General features: G+C 45.6%; 1 protein-coding gene across 1 annotated transcript in view; it reads right to left on the reverse strand.

The window, feature by feature from the left end:
• Nucleotides 1–12,677, reverse strand: part of MCAM (melanoma cell adhesion molecule) — a 185,652-nt gene that overhangs the window by 111,994 nt on the left and 60,981 nt on the right. Inside the window, exons 2-3 of the mRNA XM_073602541.1 lie at nt 11,186–11,310; nt 9,568–9,790 (exon numbers count right to left, since the gene is read on the reverse strand). Of these exons, the coding sequence (XP_073458642.1) occupies nt 9,568–9,790; nt 11,186–11,310 (348 nt within the window). The remainder of the gene's footprint in view (nt 1–9,567; nt 9,791–11,185; nt 11,311–12,677) is intronic.

A 12,677-nucleotide genomic window follows, 5' to 3' on the forward strand; every position in this document is an offset into this window, starting at 1 on the left:
TCCCTTCACCAGCCTTGCTTTCCCTGTCCTACTATTCCCACTGCAGCAGTCATTCCACCAGCTGCCAGGGGACATATCCTGCTGCAGAACTTCCCACCCCTGAAATTACAGCCTTTAAGTAGAACTAATGTTTTCTTTTTTAATGAAATCACTCTAAATTTGCTTGTTAAAAATAGTGCCTGTGTGCACACTTCCAAAACCATGTGCCTTGCGGCTTTTCCAGAAGTTATTCCAGCTGTTGTGCAGGCACAGCTTAGAACCTGGGACTCTCTATGACCTCTTGGCTTCAGCTCTGCTGGTTTAATTGCTTAGAAGTCATGGGCTTTCCACACACCCCTTTAAAATAATATGTCGGGTGCTCCTATAATTGTAGAGACCATCACATGCATAGAACTCTATGGCTTCTCCAAGTCCTGCCCTGTGTTCTCCCACTCATTTGTGGACAGCTTTATTTTTAAATGTATGAGTTGAATTAATTAAGTGAAATTTCATTAAAAATATAGGCCAGCCAATCTTATACTGGTGAGCAGGGCCGCTGATAAGGGGGTACCATCGGTATACCAGGGAGGGGCATTGGTGCTGGGGCAATTATAAGAATGATGACCTGTGTGTCTCTCTGCCGCAGCTGAAAGCTAATTTCTCCCCCTCTCTCTTGCACCAGCTTACAGCTGCTGTAGGGAGTGCCCCTCTGTGTGCTCCCCCTGCAGCGCTGTGGCTTCCCTCTCCATTCTGTGTCCATTCATAATTGAAGCATAGTAAACTGCGTTTACTATGTTACAGTGTGTGAATGAACAGGAGCCTTTGTCTCCTGTTCATTCATCTTCAATGCAGCTAAGGCTACAGAAAAAAGGAATTGAAGAACCTGTGTCCACAATTCCTTTCTCCACCTCAAAGGAGAGATGTCAGGGATCTAAACCCTGGTTTAGACCCCTGATATTTCACCCAAGTCCCCCAAAAGCGTTGTAAAAAAAAAAAGTAATAAATAAATAAATAACATAAAAAAAATTTGCAAAAATGTATTTTTTTTAAAATGAAGGGCTCATTCATACGGGTTCTCAAATACGTGGCTTTATAGAAAGGTAAGGCCCTATTCACTGAAGCCTTCCAGAACTCTACCGATGGAAGAGTAAAACTCTTCCAAGACAGGACAATGCATTTCCTAGTATGAAAAAATAATAGAGTAAGTAAGGTCTGTATAGCTATAGTAGGGGCCAAATCATCCACCAACCCGAGCATGCAATGCCTTATAGAAGGACTTAGAGAGATAGTGGTTACCTCCTGTACACACATCAAAATATCCTTCCAATATTTCTGTATACCAGGACAATCCTAGAAGATATGCATACAGTCAGCCCCTCTTGCAGAACAATGTCAGCAAGAAGAGGTGACTGAACCAAAAATTTTAGCTATCTTTGCCAGGGTCATGCATATACAGTGCCTTGAAAAAGTATTCATACCCCTTGAAATTTTCCAAATGTTGTCATGTTACAAATAAAAACATAAATGTATTTTATTCGGATTTTATGTGATACACCAACACAGTGGCACATAATTGTGAAGTGGATGGAAATGATACATGGTTTTCCAAATTCTTTACAAATAAATATGTGGAAAGCGTGGCGTGCATTTGTATTCAGCCTCCTTTACTAAAATCAAGTGGAACCAGTTGCCTTCAGAAGTCACCTAATTAGTAAATAGAGTCCACCTGTGTGCAATTTAATCTCAGTATAAATACAGTTGTTCTGTGAGGCCCTCAGAGGTTTGTTAGAGAACCTTAGTGAACAAACAGCACAATGAAGGCCAAGAAACACACCAGATAGGTCAGGGATGCAGTTATGGAGAAGTTTAAAGCAGGGTTAGATTATAAAAGAAATATCCCAAGCTTTGAACATCTCACGGAGCACTGTTCAATTCATCATCGGAAAATGGAAAGAGTATGGCACAGCTGCAAACCTACTAAGACATGGCTGCCCACCTAAACTGACAGGCCGGGCAAGGAGAGCATTAATCAGAGAAGTAGCCAAGAGGCCCATGGTAACTCTGGAGGAGTTGCAGAGATCCACAGCTCAGGTGGGTGAATCTGTCCACAGGACAACTATTAGTCATGCACTCCACAAATCTGGCCTTTATGGAAGAGTGACAAGAATAAAGCCATTGTTGAAAGCAACCCATAAGAAGTCCCATTTGCAGTTTGGGAGAAGCCATGTGGAGGACACAGAAAACATGTGGAAGAAGGTGCTCTGGTCAGATGAGACAAAAATTAAACTTATTGGCCTAAAAGTAAAATGCTATGTGTGGCGAAAAACTAACATTGCACCCTGAACACACCATCCCCACCGTGAAACATGGTGGTGGCAGCATCATGTTATGGGGATGCTTTTCTTCAGCAGAGACAGGGAAGCTGGTCAGAGTTCAGAGGAAGATGGATGGAGCCAAATACAGGGTAATCTTAGAAAAAAAAACCTTTTAGAGTCTGCAAAAGACTTGAGACTGGGGCGGAGGTTCACCTTCCAGTAGGACAATAACCCTAAATGTACTGCCAGAGCTACAATGGAATGGTTTAAATCAAAGCATATTCATGTGTTAGAATGGCCCAGTCAAAGTCCAGACCTAAATCCAATTGACAATCTGTGACAAGACTTGAAAATTGCTGTTCACAGACGCTCTCCATCCAATCTGACAGAGCTTGAGCTATTTTGCAAAGAAGAATGGGCAAAAATGTCACTCTCTAGATGTACAAAGCTGGTAGGGACTTAGCTAAAAAGACTTGCAGCTATAATTGCAGCGAAAGGTGGTTCTACAAAGTATTGACTCGGGGGGGACCTGAATACAAATGCACACCACACTTTTCACATTTATTTGTAAAAAAAAATTATCATTTTCCTTTCACTCCACAATTATGTGCCACTTTGTGTTGATCTATCACATAAAATGCCAATAAAATACATTTACAATTTTGGTTGCAGCATGGCAAAATGTGGAAAATTTCAAAGGGTATGAATACTTTTTCAAGGCACTGTACGATGCAGAAACTTGTAGTGAATCAGTTGGTCACGGGCTAATATTAATATGGTAAAGGGTGCATCCCAGACATCATCCCAATCTTCCATGTCCAAATCAGGGACCACTGACTCCCACTTAGCTCTACGCACACTCATGAGCCAATCAGTCTCAGGGAAAAGGAACTTATAAATAGTAGATAAAGGCTTTTGAAGAGCATCCTCCCTTAACATGGGTTCAAGGGCAGACACTGAGAACGGATCTCTTACATGCATTTGGTACGCGTGTCTTAGCTGTATATAACGAAAAAAATGATGACATCACCAATCTTTTTAATCCCAAATTTCGTCCCGACCATTGGATATTCAAAAGCAAACAATTGAGTCAGATTAGGATTTCTCCACTAAGAGGCAAGAGGTGAAAGTGGAAAGGGACCCCCAAATTCCTCACCATGAGCAACTACCCAAGCACATAAAACTGACCTCATAAAAGTGGTTAAGACAGAGGGTTAAGAACCCTCTAAATACCAAATGGGCCAACTCTTCATAGGAACCCACTAGCACCGCCTCAAGGGCAACTGCAGCATCATCATATGTAATTTGGCACAGCTAGGCCCCCTCTTTCCAAGGCTGCTGTAACACCCCAAGCTTAAGTATAACCACCCTCCCCTGCCATAAAAATTCTGACACTAACCCATGCAGTAATTACAAAATAGCTTTGGGAACCCATATGGGTGAGTACCGCAATGTATACAGCAATAGTTGTAAAAGCGTAATTATAAGTAAGTTCACCCTTCCTATCAAGGAGAGAGGAAGATTCCATCAAGCACTATTTTTTTGCTTAAAAATTGACATAATAGGTGTCACATTCAGCCTGATAAAGTCCAAGACTGAGTTAGTGATGGTAAGCCCCAAATGTTTAACTTTAGACATCCTCTGGAGAGGTGACAATGGTGCTAATAATGATTTTAGCTTAAATATTGTTTTGATATTTTTGGGAGGCCCCTTTCAGGTAGGCTGTATGGGGCTTCATGATTTCTAACCGCAGCCCTGTTGGTGAGTGATGTGGCACTGAGGGGGTGGCAGACGTAGATGAACATGACATGTCCCTGGTCCAGTGATGCCAATGCAAGTAGCATGGTCAAACAGGTATCAACATCCTGTAGCAATCTATCAGGGTGGAGGTCCTGTGTTGAGTTGTCATCCACTACAGCTACCCCATACACCAAAGGTGCCTCATCTGTGGACTCTAGCAACACATTTAGGTGAGCCCAAACTCTATTTGAACTTGATGCTACTGCAAGGAGTTATGCCGCGTACACACGGTCGGACTTTCTATCCTACTTGGTCCGGCACACTTTCCGACGGACTTTGTCCGCCAGGTGCGCCGGACTTTAAAACGGACGGACTTGCCCACACACGACCGGACTTTCCGGCGGGCTAAGTCCGCCCGTCTTTCCGACGGACTTTCGCCGGAGTTACGGCGGATTTTCAGAATGAACGGACTTGCCCACACACGGACAAGTCCGTTCATTTTGAACGTGACTCAGGTGCGACGGGACTAGAAAAGGATGTCAATCTTGCCGCTTTTATCGGCGAGATTGACACCTTGCGAGCCCCGTCGCGGGGCATACCAGGTCCTTAGGTCTGGTATGGATTATAAAGGGAACCCCCTACGCCGAAAAAACGGCGTGGGGTCCCCCCTAAAATCCATACCAGACCCCGATCCGAGCACGCAGCCTGGTCAGTCAGGAAAGGGGGTGGGGACGAGCGAGCGCCCCCCCCCCCCTCCTGAACCGTACCAGGCCGCATGCCCTCAACATGGGGGGTGGGTGCTTTGGGGGAGGGGGGCGCCCTGCGGGGCCCCCCACCCCAAAGCACCTTGTCCCCATGTTGATGAGGACAAGGGCCTCTTCCCGACAACCCTGGCCGTTGGTTGTCGGGGTCTGCGGGCGGGGGCTTATCGGAATCTGGGAGCCCCTTTAATAAGGGGGCCCCCAGATCCCGGCCCCCCACCCTATGTGAATGAGTATGGGGTACGTGGTACCCCTACCCATTCACCTAGGGAAAAAGTGTAAGTAATAAAACACACTACACAGGTTTTTAAAATATTTTATTAAACAGCTCCGGGGGGGGATCTTCCTCCGGCTTCGGGGGTCCCTCCGCTTCATCTTCTCCCGGCGTCCGGTTGGTTCTTCTCCCGGTGTTCCAGTTCTTCGGCCGGCTCCTCTGCTGTCTTCAGGTAGCTCTCTTGCCAGCAGAGGTCCGGACTCCTGGGCTTCTGGGCTTCTGGGCTTCTTCTCTTCTCTTCTCCAGATGTTGACACGACGCTCACTGGGTGATGTTGACCACGCCCCCTAAAACGTCACAGTCCCAGCATGCCCAGGGACTGTGACATCAAAAGGGGGCGGGGTCTCCGCCTATATAAGTCACAACGCAGCCCTCGGAGAGCAGTCCAGCCGGAGAGAGCGTCGTGTCAACATCTGGAGAAGAGAAGAGAAGAGAAGAAGCCCAGAAGCCCAGGAGCCCAGGAGCCCAGGAGTCCGGACCTCTGCTGGCAAGAGAGCTACCTGAAGACAGCAGAGGAGCCGGCCGAAGAACTGGAACACCGGGAGAAGAACCAACCGGACGCCGGGAGAAGATGAAGCGGAGGGACCCCCGAAGCCGGAGGAAGATCCCCCCCGGAGCTGTTTAATAAAATATTTTAAAAACCTGTGTAGTGTGTTTTATTACTTACACTTTTTCCCTAGGTGAATGGGTAGGGGTACCATGTACCCCATACTCATTCACATAGGGTGGGGGGCCGGGATCTGGGGGCCCCCTTATTAAAGGGGCTCCCAGATTCCGATAAGCCCCCGCCCGCAGACCCCGACAACCAACGGCCAGGGTTGTCGGGAAGAGGCCCTTGTCCTCATCAACATGGGGACAAGGTGCTTTGGGGTGGGGGGCCCCGCAGGGCGCCCCCCTCCCCCAAAGCACCCACCCCCCATGTTGAGGGCATGCGGCCTGGTACGGTTCAGGAGGGGGGGGGCGCTCGCTCGTCCCCACCCCCTTTCCTGACCGACCAGGCTGCGTGCTCGGATCGGGGTCTGGTATGGATTTTAGGGGGGACCCCACGCCGTTTTTTCGGCGTAGGGGGTTCCCTTTATAATCCATACCAGACCTAAGGGCCTGGTATGCCCCGCGCTCGCCGCAATAGGAAAATGTGTTTTTCCTATTGCAGCGAGCGCGAGATGCAATACCCTGCCCTCGTGTCGTATCTGGTCCGTCGGACCAGCATACACACGAACGGGCTTTCCGTCGGACCAGCACACACACGAACGGACTTTCCGCCCGAAACTGAGTCCGGCGGAAAGATTTAAAACTTTCTTCAAATCTAGGTCCGGCGGGCTTTTGGGAAAAAGTCCGCCGGAAAAGTCCGCCGGCGCCTACACACGGGCGGATTGTCCGGCACACTCTGGTCCGCCGGACCAAGTATGCCGGAAAGTCCGACCGTGTGTACGCGGCATTAGTTATGATGACAGGTGTATGAACCCTATAAATAAATCAATGCACCACTGATAGGAAGCCTGTTGATTGGGAGTGGAGAGTGGAGGGGCAGAATGAACCTGCAACTGCTTTCAAAATTAGGCATGACGGAAAAAGTTTGGGAAGAAATTACTTAGGCAATAAAGAACACTTAATATGACACTAAAATGTCTCCCTATTGACCCTATTATATTATATTGCATCTCATGATGGCTCTGATTATACAGACATCAGCAAAACAGTTTGCAGATTTTTCAAAAGAACTACAACAATACAGGTTAAGGGTTCAGGGAAAATCTTTATGTTGTCCATAGAGCATGAGACAAAATTATCTCCTTGCTTTGTGTTACAAACATGGCAGGATGGGTGGCACTGGTCTGACATCCTTGTGAATTTATGCTAATCTGTCAGTATAACCCATGCATGATCTCAAATGTCAGTGTGTGCGATTTTGCAACATTTTGAGATGTTCATGCATGTGGCTAGTGATGAATGATTGTTATGAATGTACTGCTCCAGTGCTTGTTTTGTACTGATACGTTTTTTGGCTCGCTGACTAAACTGCCTGCCTGTGTGATTCTTAACTATCTAACTTGTTATCTCTTCTCACTGTCAAAAATGACATGTGAAGAAACCCAATCAACTCAGAATATTCTCTGAAAATACCCTGTTTCCCCGAAAATAAGACCTAGCGTGATTGTCGGTGATGGCTGCAATATAAGCCCCACCCCCCAAATAAGCCCTTCCCTGTTTCCCCGAAAATAAGCCCTACCCTGAAAAGAAGACCTACGAGGACTTTAACTAGGGCTTATTTGGGGGGTAAGGCTTATATTGCAGCCATCACCGACAATCACGCTAGGTCTTATTTTTGGGGAAACAGGGTAGCAGTGCAAGTCAGAGTATTCCTCCCTCTCACAATAAGGTCAACTAAGAAGCAAGGCAGCAACTTGTCTATCTAAATGACTTTATTACCTGTGGTTACAGGAATGAATATTGTACTATCTATGGCCTGCCTTAAAGCCTGGTACACACTATAGTATTTTTTCCATTCAACCCAGTGGGTTGAACGAAAAAACTGTCAGCTCCGGTCGGAGGTGCCGTACTCACTATGCAAAGTAAGTACAGTGATCACCCCTGATGAGCTGTTGTGTTCTGACAGGGGGATGCCATTGGCTGAGAGCACTGATCGGGAGTCGGTCGGCTGCTGGTTTTCCAGCATGCTCGTCCGATAGAAGCTGGCCATCTGTATGTCAGACAGACCGACATACACACGGCCCGAATGTCGGCTGTTATTTTTTTGGAACCCGCCAAATGTCTCTCGACATTCGACCCGCTGGTACTCGGCATAAGCCTGGTACACACTATACGTTGTTTCTTGTTCAACCCGGTGGGCTGAACGAAACTAAAAACTGACAGATTGTCATACTAGCACAAGCAATGTTAGTGCAGTGATCTCCCCCCATTGTGCTATTATGTTCTGACGGAGGGACCAACCCCCACCCCCCCCTCCATCAGAACACTCACTTGGCTGCGATCGCTGATCAGATGCTGATCGGATGCTGGTTTTCCAGCATGCTTGTTCAACAGAAGCCCATCGTGAGACTGCCTTTGTCAAACAGGCAGCTGTGCACACGGGCCCAAAGTCACCCAGTTTCTACTGTACCAGCTGATTTTGGCCAATATTGAGCTTGTTTGTACCCGGCCTCAGGCAGGCCTTAAATGGTGCAATTTTCTTTCCTGCAACCTGCAAATCACTCGATCCCCCCATCAACACTGAATCTCTCCCAAGGAGCTATTGTGTTATCCCGGCAGGGGGGCGCAGGGAGCTGTCCCTGCCAGGAGAACACAGTGATTATATGATTATTGATAGCGGCTATAGCTTCTGCCAATAATCGCATGCTGAAAATCTGACATGCTGGTTGTATGCATGTCGATCAATGGGTAGATTCAGCCTACCCATATATGGTTTGAATCTCAGCTGATCCCTGCTCAACCAGCTGCGATTTGAACCATCTATGGCCAACTTTAGCCTGTGTTTGAGGCTATACTTAGAGATTTGTTAAGTAGGAGGACAACTTTTTAATTTACCTTTATAATAATGTTTTTAGATTCTAAGTACCAAATAATCACAAACTTCTGCTCCAATCCTTAAGCCTGGTACACACTACTAGTTTTTTTTTTTAGTTTAACCCAGTAGGGCTGAACAAAAATAAACCTGACAACTCAGGAGGAGCTGCTGTACTAACAATGTAATGTTAGTACATTGATCTCCCCTGCTGTGCTATTGTGTTCTGACAGGGAGACGCCTTCCCCTGCCGGAACACTCCGGTCATTGCTCTCAGTCATGCCCCTTGGTCGGACTTGCTGCAGTACACACAGGCCCAATTTCGGCCAGTTTCTATTGAACCGAGCGTTGCCACCTGACATTCGGCCCGTGTGTGCTAGGCTTTAGACATTTAGACAAATGCTTAAACATGTCAGATGTTTATGGCCTTCCAAGAAAAAAAAACTTTTCTTGTTACTATTTCCAGAATATGGTTATGGTGGATCCCAGTACTCCTTCAATCTCTCAACCTAATTATCACCATTCCAACTAAGAAAAACTTCCTTCCTAGGCTATTGCCCAAGATACCTATGGAGAAAAAAGTTCATCTGTAGTTTAGGAACTCTGGCAAACTCTCTATCTAAATAACAGCCCTCCACCAAAAGGTTACAGAAAACATGGACCAAAGCTGTCTTACAAAAGGTTTGTGGATCAGAGAAGGTCCAAGGGGCTAGATCTATCCTTGACATTTGATGTAAGGAGGGTGCTCTGGCATCTAATCTTACAAATACAACCATCCCTTTGAAGGCAACCATAAAGCTGATGTGGCCCGTGATGAAATTGAGTTTGACACCTCTGACTTAGAGGAATAAATGCTCTTTGATAGTGTAACATAACACAGATATAACAACTTCATTTACTGTTACATTTGCTGGGTATTATACAATTTGCAACATTGAACATTTGTGGCATGTAAAGTTCAAGCTTTGAACTTACTGTAGACATTAAGCTGTATTCTGCTTTCTTTGGTTACGCCATTCTGGAACTCCACACGGCAGATAAACTGCTTGTTATCTTGAACTTGTAAGCTGATAATCTCCAGTTTGGAATTGTTTTTTAAATTAATGCGATTTCTCAATTCAGAATTTTCTTTGACTATTCCTTTTGGTCCAGCAGTCAAAATATTTTGTACTTTTTCTACCTTGTCTTCAGGAATTACCTGTATGGAATTGAAACAGTATTACAGATTAGCCAACAGAAACCAGCTTGCTTGTCAGCTCAGTCACTCATTTAGTGCTGTACCTGTGTTATGTCTGTGAAAGTTCTCATTTAACCAGGTTATGATATAACTAGTAGTAGTTAGTCACCTTTACTGGGCTTGCTCTGTATTGGTGAACATTTTGCAGCTTATCTAAGCAGCACCTTCAGCTCTGATGAATGTCATGACTATACTTCAATATTTATAACTCAGTCACAATAATGGAATCCCCATGAAATGTGTCACAGCACATATTGATCATCCAAAGACATGATAGGAGGAGTGAAAGTTTGTGAAACCACCCTGTACAAATTATATAATCCAAACCCATGGAGTCTGGGACAGGTGGTAATCATCCGAGTTAGACAACTAACCCTAGGTTTTACACCTATGCGTTTTTTAGTGCGTTTTGCAGTTTGCAGAAATGCACTACAGTCCATTTAGCATGGTTTCCTATGGTACACGTTCACATCTATGCGCTTTTCAGCCGGTGCGTTTTTGGAAAGGGTTAGGGACTTATTTTTACCGTAGCAGATTGCGTTTTGCTTGTAATAGACTTCAATGGACCCGCACCAAAATAGCAAGTGTTAGCCCCCTAGCCTTTTTAAGAACTGTCAGATGGCGGAGCAGGCAGACGGCAGGAGCCTCTGGTGCGAGCGGAGCTTATTTTTTTCCTTTTTTCGAGTCGGCGGTGGCGACTAGCATCGTGATTGACGATGGATCTACACCGGGAGACATTTTTAAAAAATGTAATAAAGGACATGTCAAAAACTCGTGTTGTGTCTTTACTCATTTTTTTTGGTTAATGGGTATGGGTACTATGTACCCCATACTTATTCACATAGGGAGGGCAGGATCTGGGGGCATCCTTGTTAAAGGGGGCTTCCAGATTCCAATAAGCCCTCTGCCCACAGACCCCCACAACCACCAGCCAGGGTTGTGGGGAAGAGGCCCTTGTCCCCATTAACATGGCGCCATGTGCTTTGGGGTGGGGGGGCATGTGGCCTGGTATTGTACAGGAGGAGAGGGGGGTTGCTCGTCCCCTCCCTTTCCTGACTTGAAGAGCTGTATGCTTGGATAAGAGTCTGGTATGGATTATTAAGGGGGATTATTAAGACCCTACGCCATTTTTAAAAAAATGTTGCCTTGAGGTTCCCCTTTTTTGCTCATCAATATTGCAAATTTTCTTTCATTGTATTTTTGGGGTGGGTAATGAAGGTTAATCCTCCTTAACATCCAAAATGTACAAAAAGCAATAAGAGTGCTAAGGAAGACTTTAATTAGTTAATTTTAGGGTGAAAGATACAATTTTATAAAGCACAATAATCAATAACGATACTAGTTACAGACACTTACATACAACCAATGTACTGTGGCCAATTCATCAGGCTTGAAAACGTTACATGGGAGAACCACTTTGTCACCCAGTATGACTTTCTTTTCTTCTTTGGGCACATGATGTTCATGTTGCCCCCATACCCCTACAAGAAATGAAGTCAAAATTAACTAAATGCAAGTAAAGATGGCAAAAAAAAATAATAATAGCAGTAGACATGTGACATCCCATGATGGACAGTAATACATGTGCCTGTCCTCAATCTTTCTGCAGAAGTATTGCAAGATGCAGCAAACTTTGGCTGGGTTCACACCATTGCACATCCAATTCGCAATAGCAGGAGATTTTGACCGGCTCTCTATGGAGCCGGTTCACATATCTCTGCAGCAGGTCCGGTGCGTTTTGCAGAAAAACGCTGTGTGTCTTTTGGTCAGTTTCAGGTCCGAATTCAGCTCACAATTTGGCTGAAATCAGACCTGAAACTGTGAACCAGCACGCACCCGATCTCTGCTGTGACCCGAATGCGGCTCATATGTGAACCCAGCCTCAATACTGGTTTGTAGCAGTAGTGCATGAAAGAATCAATACTATTTTATTTTGTTCAGAATTAAATCACATGAAAAGCAACAATAATGTGATATATATTTAATGTTAGGTGCTTTACAGCATTTCTGTCAGCTGAAAGAGAGTTTACCATACATGCGTTTCAAAAAATTGTGAAGTTTCATACTACCCATTCCCTTTGGACAGTTTGAATTCAAATCCAGCTCGTTGTGACATCATTTCTATGACCCTCTATACTCCTACCACCGCCCATCCAGTAATGGTGAGATCGCTTGAAACACCTTCTCATGGCTGGATGTTCTGCACCATCAATGACTGTCTATGCACAGTTAGTGCTGGTTCACGCATCAATGCGATGCGAATCACATGTGATGTCTGTGATCGCACAAGTGTGAACCCAGCCTTAGGCTGACAATGCTTCTGCTCCACAGATAGTTAGGCCCTTTTCACACAAAGGGTCCAATCAGGTCTGTCTATCAGTTTTTCAGGTGAACCTGATAGGACGTTCCATTCACCCCTATAGATTGGAGGGTGTAAATGGACTAGTGTCTGTTTACACCCACCTACTTCAGATCTGGTCAGAAGGTGATCAGTCCTCCTCTGTCTAGGCAGATCGGATGAGAGAATAGGTGTAAACAGACAGCAGAGTCCATTTACACCCTGTCACCCATAGAGCAGAGCAGGCTTTGTCCGTGTCTGCTCTGCGAATGCTGAGTGGATATGGACCCACCATCCACCTGCTCTGCTCCGATCAGCGGGTTGATCCCCTGCTGATCAACCCACTGTGAAAGGAGCCTAAAACCTTGTACACACGATTGGATTTTCCCCGCGGTAATTGTGTGATGACAGCCTGTTGGCGGAAAATCCGACCGCTTGTTCTCTCCATCGGACAATTGTTGTCAGATTTTCCGCGGACAAATGTTGGATGGCAGGCTTTAAAATTTTCCG

Source organism: Aquarana catesbeiana, linkage group LG10 (genome assembly GCF_042186555.1).
Source record: "Aquarana catesbeiana isolate 2022-GZ linkage group LG10, ASM4218655v1, whole genome shotgun sequence".
NCBI classification, from domain to species: Eukaryota; Metazoa; Chordata; class Amphibia; order Anura; family Ranidae; genus Aquarana; species Aquarana catesbeiana.